Source organism: Antedon mediterranea, chromosome 8, assembly GCF_964355755.1.
Source record: "Antedon mediterranea chromosome 8, ecAntMedi1.1, whole genome shotgun sequence".
Taxonomy (NCBI): Eukaryota; Metazoa; Echinodermata; class Crinoidea; order Comatulida; family Antedonidae; genus Antedon; species Antedon mediterranea.
The window spans coordinates 13,049,652-13,070,309 of record NC_092677.1 but is presented as its reverse complement, the minus strand read 5'-3'; the positions used below and the strand labels follow the sequence as shown (position 1 = coordinate 13,070,309).

Sequence of the window (20,658 nt, the reverse complement as noted above, 5' to 3'; positions counted from 1 at the left end):
ACTATAGTACAGGGATTTTTTCAAAAAATGACTAATTTTCGACCTTTTTACTTTTCGATAAAACTTGTTACTATAGTACAATTGGCATGCGCAGAACCCATTATTCGACTCTGCGCATGTTTATTATGCTATAGTAACCATTTATGTCAAAAGTGGTTACTATAGCCAATTGACATGCGCAGAACGCATTATTCGACTCTGCGCATGTTTATAATGCTATAGTAACCATTTATGTCAACAAATAAAAGGGTCGAAAATTGGCCATTTTTCGAAAATTTTCCTGTACTATAGTACAGGGATTTTTTCAAAAAATGACAAATTTTCGACCTTTTATTTTTCGATCAAACTTGTTACTATAGTACAATTAGCACGCGCATAACCCATTATTCGACTCTGCACATGTTTATTATGTTATAGTAACCATTTATGTCAAAAGTAGTTACTATAGCCAATTGACATGCGCAGAACCCATTATTCGACTCTGCGCATGTTTATAATGCTATAGTAACAATTTTTATGTCAACAAATAAAAGGGTCGAAAATTGACCATTTTTCGAAAAATTCCCAATACTATAGTACAAATTACTAATTTTCGACCTTTTTATTTTTCAATAAAACTTGTTACTATAGTACAATTGGCATGTGCAGAACCCATTATTCGACTCTGCGCATGTTTATTATGCTATAGTAACCATTTATGTCAAAAGTGGTTACTATAGCCAATTGACATGCGCAGAACGCATTATTCGACTCTGCGCATGTTTATAATGCTATAGTAACCATTTATGTCAACAAATAAAAGGGTCAAAAATTTGCCATTTTTCGAAAATTTCCCTGTACAGGAATTTTTTTCAAAAAATGACTAATTTTCGATCTTTTTATTTTTCAATAAAACTTGTTATTATAGTACAATTGGCATGTGCAGAACCCATTATTCGACTCTGCGCATGTTTATTATGCTATAGTAACCATTTATGTCAAAAGTGGTTAGTATAGTAACACTATTTACATGTGCAGAACGCATTATTCGACTCTGCGCATGTTTATTGTGCTATAGTAACCATTTATGTCAACAAATAAAAGGGTCGAAAATTGGCAATTTTTCGAAAATTTCCCTATACTTTAGTACAGGGATTTTTTCAAAATCTATATATAAATTTACGTAAGGGCAAAATTCGGTAAATCGCGCCTTACTTCTAGAATTTTCACTCGATGGTATGTAAAGTTGGTTCGTACTTTCGGTACTGATTTTAACCGCCTGATGTAACCCTGTTTACTAATTAAATTGAGTTAAATAATTAGTTATTGACGATTAAAACGAATTTAGGTTAAACGATTTGCCCCAAATAGGGGTGTTTTCCGATCGTGGTATACACTGTCTAATGGATGTCCGTCTTGAAAAATACCCGCCAAAAAAATGCGAGGAGGCTTCGCATTTTTCTATCTCCTCCTACGATAATTGTTTTTAATAGCTGAAAACCGGTTGAACAGCTAGAGTACACCATCATAATGTTGAAGACAGGCCGATTTTCTTTAAAAAATACTATTTTGATAGATTTAATATACGATTATACAAATGTATTGATTTGCGATGAATGGAACATCCCAATCTCTCAGTCTGCCAGAGTTTGGTTTAACACAAGTACTGTAGGTAAATTTATGAGCCCTTGAACACATACGGTAGGTAAATATATGGGCCCTTTGAGAATAAACTTGCAATACTTTGACAATACTGTAAATACCTATTAACTATTTTTCATTTGAATCGAACATTTCTTACTGTGAATGTTCGTACTGTTAGATGTAATATAAAAATATATACAAATAAACTTTATTACTGAGACTGTGGATAGGCTCTACTGTTAGATATACAAATAAACTTTATACTGACAGTTCCTTCTCAACGTTTGTATTAATTAATAATTACCAAAAATATAAACGTCGTAGTGGTGTATCGTGACATGTACTTTAATATTTCAATTGATTATGACAGTGACAGTTTTAACAAAGTATTAAATCGCAAATGTTTTAGGCCTACTGTATTTAGAGGTATATTATTTATAGGCCTATAAAACATGAACAAAATATTTCGTTACTCAGTGGATAAAGAATATATTTAAAAATTGTTCCTCTTTGTACCTATCCGCTTTCCCATCCCTCAACCCTAATGTTACATAGCGAGGAGGCTTCGCATTTTCCTATCTCCTCCTACGATAATTGTTTTTAATAGCTGAAAACCGGTTGAACAGCTAGAGTACACCATCATAATGTTGAAGACAGGCCGATTTTCTTTAAAAAATACTATTTTGATAGATTGCTAGAGTACACCATCATAATGTTGAAGACAGGCCGATTTTCTTTAAAAAATACTATTTTGATAGATTTAATATACGATTATACAAATGTATTGATTTGCGATGAATGGAACATCCCAATCTCTCAGTCTGCCAGAGTTTGGTTTAACACAAGTACTGTAGGTAAATTTATGAGCCCTTGGTTTAACACATACGGTAGGTAAATATATGGGCCCTTTGAGAATAAACTTGCAATAGGTTCGGAAAATGTTAAAAACCAATTTCTATTATTTGAATCGGTAAACAGTTTCCATTTATTATACATTGATAATGAAACATGAAATATTCCTATTTATGTCCCTCGAGGTTCATTACAATTTATATTTAGTAGTCCCACGGACTTCATCTCAGCCACTCCCCCGAGTGCTAAGGCCAAATTTATGATACCCTACTTTCTATGTAAGTTTAGTTACAGTTAGTTCTTGACGATAATACAACGAATTTAGGTTACACCCTTCGGCCGCGAAAACGTTTCTGTACAAATATGATACCGATTGGCTTTATTTCATTCAACAGCGACCATAATCTCGCCAATTACAGGATAGATAAACTATTTTATTATTGATGTGCTTATAAATTAAGACTCATGTAAACAGCTTGATTACATCATTTTACAGACAAACGAAACTTTTAAACCTACTGTTTCAATAACTGAGTATAATACTGTATACGTTTTCATAAGTAAGTGCATATACATTTTCGTGTTTTCATTGACGAGATTGTAATAGTAACTTCAGTAACTATTACAGTACTTATTTATTATACGACACAAGAAAATTGTATCTGACAGGTACGTACATTATTCTAAAAAATAAGTCTAGATAGATCCCTTAGGCGTCATAAATCACAGGCCAACAAATCAGTACTCATGACAGAAATTCGACCCAGTTTGGTTCACACAAATGTTTACAGGAATTTCAACACCACAACCGATGATTTGCCCTAAATATTTAGGTAGACTACAGTTTAATTTTTCACTGAATAGGAGCTTGCATTTCCGATTTTCATTTCGCAGAATGTCTAGGTCTATTTATTTAGTTTGGTTCTTATAATATATAAATACAATCAACTTTATTACTGCGGTTCCATCACCACCACCACGTGTCGCCAAATTCCCGTACATACATTTCCATTTCTCCCTAATTTCTTTAATCCACATAAATTAATTGTCCTTTATGGAATCCAGTATTGGTTTTGTTGTCTCTATTTCTGAATACCCCAATTAGGGGGACACTTCCGTTTTTGTTTAGTGTCCCAAAAAAGTCCCCGTCCGTGGATTCTACTGTATTCGAGAACCATCTGTGAGCACCCCTAGATGGTACGCGAGCGAAGCGGGCGTGCCATCTAGTATGACTAATTTTCGACCTTTTTATTTTTCGATAAAACTTGTTACTATAGTACAATTAGCATGCGCATAACCCATTATTCGACTCTGCACATGTTTATTATGTTATAGTAACCATTTATGTCAAAAGTGGTTACTATAGCCAATTGACATGCGCAGAACCCATTTTTCGACTCTGCGCATGTTTATAATGCTATAGTAACAATTTTTATGTCAACAAATAAAAGGGTCGAAAATTGACCATTTTTCGAAAATTTCCCTGTATAGTACAGGGATTTTTTCAAAATATGACTAATTTTCGACCTTTTTACTTTTCGATAAAACTTGTTACTATAGTACAATTGGCACGCGCATAACCCATTATTCGACTCTCCGCATGTTTATTATGTTATAGTAACCATTTATGTCAAAAGTGGTTACTATAGCCAATTGATATGCGCTGAATGCATTATTCGACTCTGCGCATGTTTATAATGCTATAGTAACCATTTATGTCAACAAATAAAAGGGTCGAAAATTGGCCATTTTTTCGAAAATTTCCCTGTACTATATAGTACACGGATTTTGTCAAAAAATGACTAATTTTCGACCTTTTTACTTTTCGATAAAACTTGTTACTATAGTACAATTGGCATGTGCAGAACCCATTATTCGACTCTGCGCATGTTTATTATGCTATAGTAACCATTTATGTCAAAAGTGGTTACTAAAGCACAATTGGCATGCGCATGATGCATTATTTGACTCTGCGCATAGTAACCATTTATGTAAAAATAAAAAGGTCACAAATTTGCCATTTTTCGAAAATTTCCCTGTACTATTACAGGGATATTTTAAAAAAAGAACCAATTTTCGACCTTTTTATTTTTCGATTAAACTGTTACTGGATCTCAATGGAGATACAAAAAAAAGCGAAAAGCTAACTCAAAACTAAAAACAGCCAGACAACTTAGCAGAGCTTTCGGGCAACACTAGCCCTCAACAATCGATAATTGGCCATTATTCAATACCTGTACTATAGTAATGATAAAACGTACACTGCAGATATAAAGCAATATTATTGCATAATAAGTCTAGACTTTTGTAATTTTCTTTTTTATATTCATGTACTAGTGCTGAAGTAAAATGCAATATTAGCACACAGATGGAATTACACAAATTTTTATTTAAAAAAAGTGCATTTCAAAAATATTTACAAAAAAAAAACATATATATTTATGTCATCATTTATATAATGTTAATAAAATACAATATTCTACTTTGTTTAATTAGAGTTAATAAAAACTGAATAAAATGACATGGAGTACAAATAAATGTTCAATACTGTCAATAACAGTTGATGCAAATTTGTTTGTAAGTTTGTTGACATTTCATAACCTGTAATAAATCTGTATTAATTGGGATAATTTTCAGAGACGATATATCTTATAAGATTCTGGGTTACTAAACAGTAGATAAATAGCTTAATATTATTAATAATAACCAATGTTAGTTTTACCATTAACAGAATCTGGCAAAAACAGAAAGAACTAGATTTGAACTCGTCACTATGGACGAGTTAGGTTATCCGCAGCGCAAACACCACATGCACGTCATATGTTAGAATATTGCGCACAGAAAAACTATTATGCCATTGTGACCTGAAGCAAATAAAATTTTGTGTCTAAGTATATACAGTATACACACTGTTACTACATACACAGTGCAGAATAGGTGAAATTAACGGGACTAGCAACTTCAGGCTAGGCCTATAGCTAGCGTACGATGTTCGTAAGTTACTGCTGTTTACCAGCTAGCTGGCTAGTCCTAAAGACCGTCCACGAGAGAGGACATTAGTAATGCATTGTCTCTTTCTTTTATCATAATTTACCATAAAACGTACGTTAAGGAATGACCTTGTTTTATGTTTTTAAATATATATGCATTATTTTTACAAAATGTAAAACATTGTAGAGAATGGGTCTTTAAATATGTATTAAATACTACTGTATAATTAAAAAAATATTTTTGTGCTTTCTAAAAGAAAAAAAAAACACAGCCTCATGTGCAAATAAGATAGGTAAAATTATTAAGTACAATCATCACTTCTTCTGTAACAAGCCGCCGGTAATATCATGTATAACTCCAAACTGTGCCAATGCTCTAAGAAATTTTTGTTCGTCACTTATGTTATGAGTCCAGGACTTTGCGATTATCTTCACTTTGTTATTATCATAATAATGCAGTTTAGAATTAGGATCTTTAAGATTGTAACCAAAACCGGCGAGGGCGATCTCATCGCAGAAACGAAGTGAAAACATTATGGCAAGAGCTCCAGTTGTTGGCACATTCTAACAGAAAAAAAAAGATAAGATATTATACAGATATTGCCTGCTTAGAGATAGAGGCTAAATATAAGATTTGAAATCCCTGTGGGAATGATATTAAAAAAAAATTATCATTCCCGAGGAAATGTAAAATCTTATGTTTTACCGATATAATAGGCGATATCTGTTATATTCCATAGCCAACAACAAGTAGAATATCTACTGGGTCGGGTAGCTAGGCCTCCTTTTTATGTAATAAGCGCCTGCCTTTAGTTAGTTGCCCATTACCAAACCCATTGCCCATTTTGAAACATCTCTCATTATAGTGTTAGTTTCTAATCAGGTTTGGAAGAATTATAATACAATTTAAAATAGCAAATAGAGTATAATACCTTTTTCATAATTCCTTTGTTAATTGGAAGCTTTAGAATATCAAATGCTAATTCTTGAATAATGGATGGGTTAAAAATTCTAACTTGACTTGCAGTTTTCGGAAGCAACATCGGTATTTTCTTCCAAAATCCTTTAGTTGATTTCTGAAAAATATAACAAATTATCAAATATTTGTTATTATATAACAGATAAATAAATTCCTGTCATTTCACTGGACGATTGTGGGTCACATGGTGTGCAATAGTATGCAATCGTTAAATAGCACTTTATTTCTCTATTTTTCATGTACAAAAAAAAACCTAAGAACATTACTGTAATTCTGAACGTAAAATTCACTAGCGCCACCTATTTTTTTTTAACAATATCAAACATGAACTCTGATTTCCTGACTGAAATTTCAGAGAGATGTACATTCTTATTTAGGCCAAAAAAGCATTTCAATTAGCTTTAGATCGTCTATATGATTTTGATAAATTAATGGGAACAACTGACTCTAAGATGTGGAATCATTTAATGATATAGGTTATAAGTTAACCCCAATATTATTTTTGTTTTTATTATTATTTATTTTGTCTTAAAATAAATAAAAATATAAAGAAAATAAAAAGATATAAAAGAGTTATTACTCACTAATTTTTCTTTGTTTAGCATTGTTTCAAGCCATTGTAAATCTAAGGGCTTAAAAGTCATAAACACTATAGTTGAGTTCTTGTGATAACTTCCTGGTGCTACATAAGCGCCCTCTGGATACATAAAACGAAACGTTGTTTTACCTCCTACATCTACTTTATATTTATCAAGAGGAGCATCATTCATTCTAGCAAAAAAATAAAAAATTAAGGTGTCTACACTATAAAACTTGTTAAAAAATGTTATATGCCCAAATATGGTAGTGATATGCTTAAATATGGTAGTAATATGACATCATCATGTCCATATATGGGCACATCACATAAAGATTAAGAGTGTAGACAGAGCTTTAGTATTTTGTCACACTATTGAAATATAGTTCCCTGATGGCAAGCAATTGTTATAAAATTAAAATATCAAACTCAGCCATGGTCAGGTGGTTGAGTCATTGTAGAAGTCGCAGTGGATAACAGGTATGTAACCTCTATTCACTTATGCAACTGGGTAGAGGGCATTTTTTTTTACCGACTTTTTTTTATCTGACAAGCTCAGGTTGTCGTATCGCTCTAAAAAAAACTAGACCATATGTAAGAGGTACAATATCTGTACCTGATATGTTTTTTTATCCTAGTGTATAAATATGTTTTTAAATAAATAAAAAAATGTTCAGTTTCTTTGATTAGAAAAAAATTGGAGAACGGTGTAAGGCCCTCGCTAATGCGGAATGCTTCACTGTTCTGGATTTTGCGGATTCTGCTTTCAAACTTATGATCACATCCCGTGGAGTAAACCTTCCTTGAACAAACAAATCTATAATTTGGCGGCACGCTTGCCATATGATTGTATGTTCCTTGTTGTTTTATCATACTAATTACTTACTCATTTACATATAACCTGTCCTATTGGTATATAAGTACTCTAGGTGTTGTTTTCTGTTCTGATGATGAGAATAGCTTCTCGAAACATGTCACATTTTAAGGCAGTTTGCCTATTCATTAAATGTCTTACTATAGTTATTTTAACTCGGAAGTTCGGTGGAATCATTCATGATTTATCTAAAAAATTAGGAGAAATTTATATATTTTTCGTTGAATAGTTGTGTAAAACATCTAATTAATTGCACTTACCTAATTACAACATCATAATTATCAATAACTTGACCTAATTTTCTTTTTGAAAGAATGCCTCCATTGCCTACAACTATACAACGTCGGCAAGCTTTTCTGCAAGAAAATTTTTTTTAATATTAAATTCTATTTTTATCTACATAATTTATTTTATTTACATTCAGTATGTGTACACTCAAATAATAATAATAATAAATAATTAAAACACTTTTAATGCAACATTTGAATTTGTTGAATTATAATAAAATATTATTTTTTCTTTTTATAGATCATGTTATGGGCGTACATGATATATATAAACTTCATTTAGACACAAGACTGATGCAAAGTACAACTCATTCAATCAACAGTGATTGGTTTTATACAAGTTCGTAATATTTAAAAAAATAATCAAACACAATATATATACAAAAAAAAAGGATTTTATTTAGGATCATGTCATACAGCAGTTACTGCAGTAACTACATTAGTTTTACTGCAGCAATTTATAACTATAGTTTATTTCAATGTAGACATAAAGGCAATAACTGCAATAAACAATGTATGTTAACAAAATAAATGTATTTATTATTCTGGGTTCCACTTACTTTGCTATATTGTATGGAACGCCTCTCTCTGTTATAATTTTGAATACTTTATCCAAATTTGCTTCTAAAATGAAAAACAAATTTGTTTAAATGTTTAGTCATTTTTTTTTATTTCATGCATAAAAAACAATTCGTTTATTTAATGGTAGCATACTTCTAAATAATGTCTCATTTACAATCATGGTACACTATCAGGATTGAACCCTGGACTTTTTATGACGATCACTCATTGCTTTAGTATTATTTCAAAATACTTTAAATATTTGTAAAAAATATATAGCGGGTCTAGAAAATATTAAGTAGTATCAATAAAACATTATATGACCTCTGAGACTTTTGCAAATAATTATCAAATTAAATATATTTTCAATTAAAATAATATTCTAATGATCATCGCTATGTAAACAAACAACATAAAGGGCGACATTTACAATTTATTTTATAAGCCCTGGTGTTGCTAGGTTGGTGTGAAAGGGGATCTCAAGAGTTTCTCGATGTTTTGAATGGTCATAAATCCAGGAGTGTCCTGGAGATCACTCCCGGAGTTTTGGTGTGAAAGAGGTATAATATACAGTATGGAGAACTGGATGGAAAGGGATGAAATAGTGAAGATAATAGAATGCAGTGCAAAATGGATTGAACGTATTAATGCCTTTACCTGCTCCTTTCATACCAAAAGGTGGTGGGTACCTTACATTTTCTTCTGTGTCGTTATATTTTTCATCTAAAAATATTTTCATTGAAAGATCAAACCTGTAATTAGTAAAATAAGAGTATTATATTCTAAATACAATAAAATATATTGAATATATTATAGAAATAATGTTCAATCCTTTAAATTATACTGTATGATTAAAAATAAAAATGTACAAGCAATTGTATAAAATGCAATACATACAATAATAACACGTGTATACTGTATGACCGAGTATAATCCCATGTCTGAGTAAATAATCCCACCCACTATATTTAGTGGAAAAATGTCCATCATTATTAATACAATCAAAGTACAGTACTGTATCCCACTACCTAATTCTCATCAAATTGTGTATCCAGGCTTCAGTTACATATACAGTATAGAGTATCACGGTGTAACGTCGAAATGATAGAGGGCGCTGAATGGTTGCTAGCCAACCAAAAAATGCGTTCAGCGCTACTATGTTGATAAACAGTAAATAATTGTATTTCTATCAAATTATGTATCTTAGCTTGATTTTTTTAAACTGAAACTGTAGTTGAAGAATAAATAGATTATACAAAAAAAAAAAGTTTTAAAATGACTACTTGAATAAGCCTATTCCAAACCATTGGTGACCTTGGAGTCACTCAGGCAGGCTAAACGCATTTTTGGTTGCGCTAGCAATCACGCAGCGCCACCTACCGTCGTGACGTCAGCACCGTGATACTCTATACATGAAAATAATAAATGAAATGAAAGCACTCAGAAACTAAGTGAAGTACTTGGCAAAATATATCAGAAAAAATTGTATTCGGCGAGAGAGGGCTCACTAATTGATATTTCGGTCCATGATAAACAATGCAAAGGGTGTGAAATTTAATATCTTGTATAAGATACAGGTAAGTCAGATTTTATTATAATTTATAATAAGCTTTTGTGCCGTGACGAATATATCAATTTTCCTGAAAATCAATGTTCTGTAAGATACCTATTTACACGGAAAAATTCAGAATGATTACTTTAAAATTGTAGGCGCTATCGTGCTGATAAACACACAAAGTACTATGCTTGGCAAAATAAAATATTGCCAAGTAATTAATAATAAGTTGCTTACTTTGTATCTCCAAAAAGATTAAATAATCTATTTCTTGCTTTATTTGGTGAACATGTTGAGCTTTGTTCTAACAATTCCTGCCTGAAATATTTGACAAATTATAGAGAAAAAAATGTAAACAGGCTGCACAATATATCCCACAAGGCAACAATGGACTCGACTTTGCATTTAAAAATTTAAGCTCTGTCTACACTATCAAACTAGTTTAAAAAGTGTGATGTGCCCAAATATGGTAATAATATGCCCAATGGTAGTGATATGATTATTCATCATGTCCATACTGCATCACATTTTGTTGTCATATATTTTGATAGTGTAAACAGAGCTTTACTGAAAGGAGAACTATATAGAGAATTATATAGAAATATCTGTTATGATGCATGTTAAAGAACTTAGTACACTATTCGAAAAGAGTAGGGGATCGTCTCCCGGTGTGCTGATCTGGTAGGCGCTGCACTGCTGGCTGCCGTGGGTCAGTAGAGGGTCTAATCCGAATTTTCTCAGTTTTAAGTTAAACTTGAGGACCAGTAATTAATACATTTAACATTTTATAAAGGTACTGTACATCAATCAAATTAGTTAAATAGGCTTAGAACAAGTACATATTTATGTGGATTTTTTAGACGTTTGATAATTTATTAATTAATGTTTTTAGGGTGCAAGCAGTTGGGCAGCATGCTTGTACCTGTAGTCCTTGGGTAATTTAATATTTAATATTTTGGGGGCAGAGGTTGTAAGTTTTTCGTACCTGATTAAATCTTGGTGGTTCACTTCTGATTCTTTTTCAATTAGTCGTTGTTCCCATATTCGCTCTCCTGAAATAGATCAAGAGAAAAAAAAATTGTTATGTTGCTAAGGTTCATTTAAAATTCATGAGACTGAAGTCCTAGCCAATTAAATATCTGTCCATATCCAGGTGTGGTTGCCTTCTGGGTTTAAAGCATTATATTTTTGTTCCACCTAGAAGTTTAGTTTATATTTCCATTTATTTCTAGAACCACCAAAAGAAGCATCAAATTGTGTAAAGCTCTGTCTACACTATCAAACTATGTGGGCAAAAAAGTGTGATGTGCCCAAATATGGTAGTGATATGACATCAGCATGTCCATATTTGGGCACATCATATTTTTTTTGTTACATAAAGTTTCATAGTGTAGACACTCAGAATCAGAGCTTAACAATATCAATTTTTCTACCCACTTTTAGCTAACTACCTTCAATTTAAACCTACCATGTTCTTCACTTTTTGGTAAAGAATTAATACCAACTTCAGGGTGAATAAAGAAGATGTTTGTAACCACGACGATACCAAGGCATACAAAACCTATTAGTACAGCACACCGACACAGTCTTTTTTTCTCTAGCATCGCATCATGTGTGACCAGTAAAAGGTGGAAAAAGTTGCACAGTACTAAAAAAAAATTGTACAATTAAAAAAAGTATGTTGAATTTGTATTTTGGTCCTAATAATTGCAAAAAGGGAGTTGTTAAATTAGAAAAATAGACAATACTACACAAGTCTATATATAGCTTATACTACTGCATAGGCCTAATATATAGCCTATAAAATAGGCCTGTCTTTAGGCCTAACCTAAACTGAATAATGGTTGAGCCTCCCAGCGTGACACAAGGTCATGTGAGCTGTCCACTAAGAGCGGAGCAGTCTCTTTGGATTTGATTACTGATTGATGTACACATGTGTTTTGATCACCGATAATACTGCAACTACTACCTATTAAAGCTAGGTATCAGTCCCTGTAACCCGGATTAATCCGTGCAGACACAACAAAGGAACGGAATCCCTTACATGCTTTGAGCTACGTTGCGTTCTCTTGTATAGTGTGCTGCCGGATCTTATTATTATCTCATTATTGTGCCAACGTGTGACCTATATGACGAGCAAGGAGAGCAGCCCCTCAAAGCAGGTAAGCCACTCCTTGTATTAATCATATTAATCACTCAGCGATTTACAAGATTTGCGCTGCGTGCAAAAACGTAAATTCTAGATGCCAAGTTACTTAATTGTTAGCATAGAGTTCGTCAAGGCACGACAATGGATCAAATATCCCGCTGCGCTTTCACAATTCCGTGCACCCAGAAACTAATAAACTGGAGAGCGGCACTGGAATATCTCCCTACACAATATAGGGGATATAAAGGGGGTAGGAAAAATAAAGTTCACAAAATGGATTGATTTTACACGGAATCCGAGGCTAAGGGTTTGTTGCTACACGTAATGCTGTGACATACCTGTGTATTCTTGAAACCTAGCAAGGGAGGTCAGCTTAACTCCCACAAATGGGGACTCTGCCGGAGGGCATAGATTTGACCAACATTACTTTTCGTATGATGTTGGGTTAGGTAGATGATAACGAAGCTAATTGAGAGAGCCAAGGAAGGGGGGGGGGGGACAAGGATGTACTGGGATATTGAGATACTCCTCCCACTCTCTCTCCGGATATGCGTCTGGATTTCGACGACCACTTCAAGGCTGAGGAACTACCTGAGGTCTTGCAAGTGAAGTTGGATACGGCGGTGGCATGAGAGTCCATGGAGGAGTGGGGCGACGAGGAAAGCTTTCCGAGAATTACCCAGGGATTGGATACACCAGAGAGCTGTCGTGTAGGCTGTCTGGATGCCGAAGCTGGACAATACATCCTTCATCAAAACCAAACCACCTTGGGGGAGGATAGAGGTTCGGCAGGCAGGTAGGTAGGTACGGGAAGGGTTTGCTCGGAAGCCTGCCGTTCCTAGGGATTGATAGGACGGATCAAAAAGATCGTGGCCGACCCCAAGCCACCCTGATCACCTGGAAGGGCGAACGGAGGCGGTCGAACGTCAAGTGGGTCAACTGGACATCAAACTCAAACAAAGTCGACCAGCTAATGACCAGTTGAAGGCCAATGTCAGCCTGCTGGCGACCAGATTCGACAGCCTATTAACTACATTGCAAGTACCACCTACAGCACCACCATCGCCGGGTAGACAGTATACAGCCTCACCCTGAGAGTGTGCTATGAATGTCAGGAACCGGGCCAAGGTGCTGCGGAGTGGACCCAATCAGTGGAGGAAAACCACTGTCACTTTCTCCCGTGCCATGGGATTAATCCTATAAGAGGGTTAGTGTGGGACACGGTTCTAGCCTTCCTTTGACGATATCGTCGTGCTAGGCAAGACCTTTGAGGACCGGGTGTCACGAAACCTAAGACCACGAAAGCTAAGACCCCCTAAGACCTAAGATCACGAAAGCTATGACCCAAGACCTAAGATTACAAATTCTAAGATATACTACAGCTTAAAAACAATACTTGTTTATCCATACATAATTTTAAACACAGTAGGTTTCATTTATTACCATAAATATAATTTAATACTACCGCAAAACATAGATTAAACTCACATTATTTTCGCCCGTTGAGTAAATGTATATTTTTTCTTTACAACAAACAAACTTGACGGGTTGTTTGTTGGTATATATTTACTCCATTGTGTTGGTTCAGAGGATGTTTTTCTTACGCACCTGCCTTTCTTGTATTTTGACTCCAAATTTGTTGACTAACTTTATCCTAAATACCACACTTTAAAATTAGGACTTATAAGTACTTTCAGAAGGAGAAACACATAAAAACAAATAAATAAATTCTTTAAATTGATGATTTAACAGACGTGTTTCTTTGTATACTGTAACTCCTCGAGCTCCCCATGCTCAATGTTTTTGTTTCTATGGAGCGCCAAAAGAGCAACAATAATAAGAAAAAGAAACAAAAAAGCTTATCATGATTTTTAAATTAAAATTTATTTGCCAGTATTTATTTCTTCGTACTTGCATGATTATACTATTATCATTACAATTTTAATTTTACATTTTTCCATCCACACTGTAGATGGACTCCACAGAGTTTTCAGCCCTCTATATAATTTTTGCTCTTTTGACGTTCCATAGAAACAAAAACATTGAACATGGGGTAGGCCTACTGTACTGTAGGCTAGTCATTTTGTGTGCGAGAAAAACGTCTGTAAAATCATCAATTTAAAAATGTATTTGTTACTTTTTATGTGATTCTTTTTCATGAAAGTGCCAGTTCTAAGGTGTGGTATTCAGAATAAATGTTGGGAGTGAAAATACAAGGCAGGTGCGAAAGATAAATATTTGTAATCTTAGGTCTTGGGTCTTAGCTTTCGTGATCTTAGGTCTTAGGGGGTCTTAGCTTTCGTGGTCTTAGGTTTCGTAACACCCCTTTGAGGACCATCTAAACAATTTAGCCACAGTCCTGGGATTTAAGAATGCCAACCTTAAATTAAAACCCAAAAAGCATGCTTTCTTTCAGAAACAAGTAGAATTCCTTGGATGCATCGTTGGTGACAACACTCTGGCAGTGTCCGACACTGATGTCAAGAGGCTTGTTTCTCGGCTTGGCGAACTACCACAGGGAGTTTATTGACCAATGCTTCGACCTTGCAGTGCTGTTGTACATGTGAGGGAGGACCAGCTTTTGAATCTTTCAAAAATGCCTTGGTCCAACTTCCTGTTTTGACGCAGCCGTACACCTGTGATGAATTTTTTTTCCGCTTTGCAACTATACCACAACCTCCCTTCGGCTGAAGGAAAAGTTCTTCTGGTACGGTATGTCCAGTGACATCGAAAGGTATGTATCAACCTGTGAACTGTGCAACCCTAATTTCATGTGGGAGCACTCATGGAGTGAGTACATATCGATTTCCTTGAGCCGTTACCTAGAAGCCGCCGGGGCAATGCTTATGTTTTAATGATGGTGGACCGATTTACCAAATGGGTTGAAGCCAGCCCACTCCCTTGTCAGGCAGTGGCGGTAATGGCACGAGCAGTGGTAGGGGACTATTTCTCTAGCTTCGGCATGCCTTTGCAGCTCCACTCTGATGAAGGGAGTAATTTCGACAGTGAATTGTTTAATGCTTTATGTAAAGTTTAGTAGATCCCGGACCCGGACTACCAGCTATCGACCAGCAGCCAATGGCCTTGTGGAACGGTACAACCTGACGTTGATGGATGCCGTAAGATGTTTCGTAGGCAAGCAATAAAGACACTGGGATGTGTTCTTACCACAGCTAAACGGAGCCCTTCGGGCAACGGTCAACCGCTCAACTGGGCACACCCCCAACATTCTAATGCTTGGACACAGAAAAGGGACAACCTCCGTGTTCTCACCCGCCCATATGCTCGTGGGGATAAGGTATGTGCTAGACAATAGCCAGCCAACTGACAGTCATTTATCATTGGCTTGTTTTTATTGCTTTTGGTTGATTGTGGCGCCACAAACAAAAGGTGGATGGAGAATGCCGGCCCCTGTCCAGCAGGAAGCAAGAGAATGCACGGTGGTTACTCCTTGAGACCCCGTGCACCACAACACCGACTCCCACAGCAGCTACTGAAGCCGCTGCCCAGATGGAGGTGGCCCCCGACCGAGCCCGAGAGCAAGAGCCGATCATCTCACCTGAATTCATGCATACCATCAGGAGGCATGTGTGGGGTCAACACTCCACCATGTTTCCAGTACCCGTCGACCAAACGGAAAAACGAGGACCAAACTCCAGAAATGGACCAAGGAGATTCTGGGCCAGCCCGACGCCACCCTGGACAATCTGGTATCTCGCCTAAGCAAGGAGAAGGCCGTTGGACCTCACAAAGAGAACATCGACGTAAGTAATGTGGAGATGATGAACGAACTACAGTCAGCAATAGAGGGTGAACCGCCGGAGGGGTTTTGTATTGTGCCAATCAACCACCCGGCAACTGGCGCTGTCTGGTGTCAATGGCCAAATGTATGGACCTCACTAAAATGAGTCAACTGGTCACAGAGGCTGAGGCCGAGAATACACCAAGCCAGCTGCCACCCTACCCGGAACAGCCACCTGGCCATCGTCACGCTCTCCTTCCAAGAGGAGACACCAGTCTCCATCTTCACAGCAGGGAGTCAAGAAGACGACATACGACAAGCCTTTGACTCTCATTTTCATCTTAATCGGCTGCGTTCCCATTTGAAGTTCTCTTATCACTCAGAGACGTGCTACAAGCCAAGCCAGTCGGTCCAAGGACCAAAGAGTTAGAGTTGAGCGGGGGTGTCAGCGTAACATAAGGTCATGTGAGCTGTCCACGAAGAGAGGAGCGGTCTCTTTTGATTCGATTACTAGACGTACAAGTGTGTTTTGATCACCGCTAATACTGCTACTACTAGCTATTAAAGCTAGGTATCACTCAGTACCTGAAGGACAGATTAATCCGTGCAGACACAACAAAGGAACGGAAACCGTACATGCTTCCCTTGTACTGTAGACCAACAACAACGTGCTGATGAGGCCCATGACAGCGACTCATACACGAAGAATCCAGTTGCGAATCAGAAAACATGCCAGACAACAACATAATGTTCAAAGTAATACAGTCCTCATCCCAGCGAGGCCGCCCAAAATTTATAGATAGCAACAGATTCTGTATCGACACATTGGAGTTAAGGTTCATTCATAATTGTATATTTTTTTTAGATAATCATAAAATAGCGATTGATTTGACTGCTATTCACTTTAAACATCAATTCGTATATGTACGCTGCTTATAATACACTTCTTCCATTTCATGTGCATGTACAGTATGCCGAAACTTGTAGAAGGCAAAATACTATTTCGATTTTTTTTTGTACGATCCATAATATGTCACAAACGTGTTTTTTTAAATAACTTAAATTGGAAGATTTTGCTAAAAATGTGAAAATTTTCATGTCAGTTAATCTTTAGCAGATAATCACAAGCCCTACAGTTAGTACCACTCTCAAACATCGATGAATTAAGACCTAAATTAACATTTTTTACATTGTTTTCTTCAAGATGTTCGATAAGGAACCGCAAGTTAATATGCGGAGCGACGGTGAAACAAAGGGATGACTTCATAATAATCCAGGGAAACCTGGTGAAGATGTGGTGACGGAGGTCGCGAAAAGTATAAAGTTTCAAGCTGCTTTAAATGTCTTCAGATCTGCTGCAACAATTGTGGAGGATGTCCTCGTCGAAACTGTCACAGATGCACCGATGCCGTAACTACCCATAGTCGACAGCCTGGTCAGGACGGCCAACAGGATCCGAGAAAGCCAGCGACCAAACCATCTGATGAACCTTGAATTTGCATTGGCACATGAAAACATTCCAGAAGGTATTTTTAACTGACATTGATTTATTGATAGATCAATTATTTCAGTTATCTGCAAAGTTAACTTTTGCCTGTAGACAACCATCAGAAGTATATTACAAACACGATGGAACAACTATTTATGCAACCATGTACCATCGCCCGCAACTGACCTTAATATTAGACGATGTTTTATGTATCTTTGTATAAAAAAATCCAATGACAGTTAATTTATTCCTTTAAAACTATGTTATTGGTCAATTGCTTTATTCCCAATGTAACATTGTTGAATACTTGTTTTTTTAAGTTCAAAAATGTACTCAACGACATTTTTATTTGTTATAGGATTTTTGCTGAAAGACATTTTACGTCGCAACGGCAGAAGACATCTCGTTTTTGCACGTCCTGATCAGCTTACTCTACTGGCGAAGGCAAAGAAACTTTACATAGATGGAACGTTCAAGGTGGTAAGACGGCCATTCTACCAACTGTTCTCCATACATTGTTTTGTCAAAAAGAATGGGTCGACAAAAACAGGTACCGCTTGCGTATGCATTGATGTCAGGCAAGAGCAGCAGCGACTACAAGACGGTATTGAAAGCGATAGTGGCAGGATCCCCGAGTAGTTGAAGAAGTGATGATGGATTTTGAGGCAGGGATGTGGAAGGCAATTGAGGCAGAATTTCCAAATGTAAGCTTTCTTTGAATTTGTATTGATCTTTAATCTCTTTACTTTTATTTTCTTTCCTTTTTCAAAGGCGGTGATCTGGAGTATCTGTGTAATCGTAGCTACTTAGTTACGTTGGAATTTTCAAAGAAATTAACAGCAACTTTAGACTGTTCAATGGCAATGCATTTTTTTTTTCAAATTCGATGTCTAATAATGTGACTTTTCTAATATAGATTACCTCTTAATACTGCTATAAAAGCCTATAAACGTGCCGATTTGTAGAATAACCATAGTTTAATTTTTGTTATAAAACATTATGATTACAGTCAATTTTGACCCAGCGGTCTATTGCACACCGGCCTATCAAGCAGGTGGTTCTGTGACCCATTTTCATTCTCACAGATATCCTCATCTCTTTGTCATTTCTAAATTGCAATACAGTGATATTTTTGTTTTCAGTACATTGAAGAAACATGGCTTCGTGGAGCATCATGGAATCCAAATGATTGAAGCATTATGCACAATGATGCTGAAGGTCTGTATAACATTTCATAGATCATTCTTGTAATATTGACAATCTCATCTTCGTATTTGTGATATCATTGCCTATAGTAGTATGAATCTTGAGTTTAATGCAACCTATTTATGTACACACCTGGCAACAACTACATTTACAATTCTTTCAAAGTAAACCAATGTTTATTTTCTCATGTTTTTCAGATTGGCATAATAGACTAAATCACAAAGCCAAACACGGTATGAATATGTACAAGTCTCTAAAAAAAGGCAGAAAAGACAGTCATGTAAGCAGGCAAGGGTTAGGGTTTCAAGCTGTGGGGGGAATTAATTGACGCCAATCAGCTGCTAAGAGGGTGCAGCAAAGTATATGGGCATGCTCCTTTTAGCCAGTAATTGTTTTCATTGTTGAAAACTGTCCTCTTTATTGTAAATACTGTTGTGTAAAAAATGTGAATGTTGAATGTAAGTATTCAATGAAATCTTATGTTTCTAAATTTCGATTTAACACACAATGTTTCTATCTTACAATGTTTTATCTACATTTTTTTTAATTGGAGATTTTTTATTTATTTTGTAAATATTTAAACGTTTTATTAATAAATTAAGTTACATGCAATAAGTAGTTTTTTTATTTGCGATGGGTCGATTTTGCGATAGGACGACTTGACTAGCATTCCCATTTCTTTTTTTATCTAAAATTAGCAACAAAAAAACAGGAATTACATAAAAAAATGTTGTATACATAATTATATAATAATTAGGCCTGGCCTAGGGCCTATATGGTGAGGCGAGTCCCATATTCATTCTGAATGTAGGGGAATGAGCTGTTAGGAGCTCATTGTACTAAGCCTCGGCATTATGTGGTAGGGTGGCCAGTTCCTTCCCACGCCGCCTTTTTTTCTACCTAGTATTTTCAACCAGGTACTCATTTATAGCTGAGTGGACTGGAAGTTGTCGGGAATTGAACCCGGGTCTATCTGTATGACAGTCAAGTGTCCTAACCACTCGCCTATCAAATCATGATGAAGGAAGCATTTTGTATTCTTCTTTTTGACTCCAAACTTGTTAAGTAACATATTGTGAATACCACACCTTAAAATTGGGCCTCATCATAAGTACTTTTAGGAAGAAGAATCACATAAAAAGTAACAAATAAATCCTTTAAATTGATGATTTTACAGACATGTTTCTTGCATACAGTTTGCGAATTTAGCATACTCGAAGTTCAATATATTTGTTTTATGGAGCGCCAAAACTTAAAGAGCTATAGGCCTAGGCCTAGGCCTAACTTATAAGTAGGCCCTAAGCCTAATTAATAGATGGTTATTTTTTAAAATTTTCCAAGAATGTTTTGGGCCTGATCGTCTTATTCATAGATAGATAGATCGTCTGTGGTCCCGATCGTCTTACACCCTTGATGGGCCCGATCGACTTGAAGTGGGCCCAATCGTCCGTGGTCCCGATCGTCTGATAACCGGCTAGCTAGGCCTCGATATAGAGGCGCGCCTAGCCTAGTTATTTATTAGTCCTACTAGGCCTAGGCCTACTAGCCTCTATCATCTAGCTAGCAGCACTGACGACACTGACTGGCATATTGAATCAATCAACGCAATGCAAGAAAATACTACATACCATTTAATTTACATCAATGATATAGACAGTTCGTTTAAGCCATTATATCATTTTTCTAAATAATAAATTAGTTAATAGAGCTAAATTTAGCCTAGGCCCAGCCCAGAGGCCTACGTTCCTCCTTCCGTCCGTCAATGAAAATAATT

The 20,658-nt window shown here is 35.8% G+C and overlaps 1 protein-coding gene across 2 annotated transcripts; it reads right to left on the bottom strand.

The window, feature by feature from the left end:
- Positions 1-4,874: 4,874 nt before the first annotated feature.
- LOC140057817 (CMP-N-acetylneuraminate-beta-1,4-galactoside alpha-2,3-sialyltransferase-like) lies at positions 4,875-20,653 on the bottom strand. Of its 2 annotated transcripts, none has more exons than XM_072103563.1 (10): positions 20,513-20,653; positions 11,767-11,946; positions 11,284-11,350; positions 10,536-10,616; positions 9,401-9,495; positions 8,743-8,806; positions 8,156-8,251; positions 7,029-7,215; positions 6,398-6,541; positions 4,875-6,029 (listed from the first exon to the last, which is right to left on the bottom strand). In XM_072103563.1, the coding sequence occupies exons 2-10, from the start codon at positions 11,900-11,902 to the stop codon at positions 5,781-5,783; spliced, it is 1,119 nt and encodes a 372-aa protein (XP_071959664.1). In that variant the 5' UTR covers positions 11,903-11,946; positions 20,513-20,653; the 3' UTR covers positions 4,875-5,780. The 2 variants fall into 2 exon arrangements, with proteins under 2 accessions (XP_071959664.1, XP_071959665.1); XM_072103564.1 differs by lacking the exon at positions 20,513-20,653 and adding an exon at positions 13,936-13,986.
- Positions 20,654-20,658: the final 5 nt, after the last annotated feature.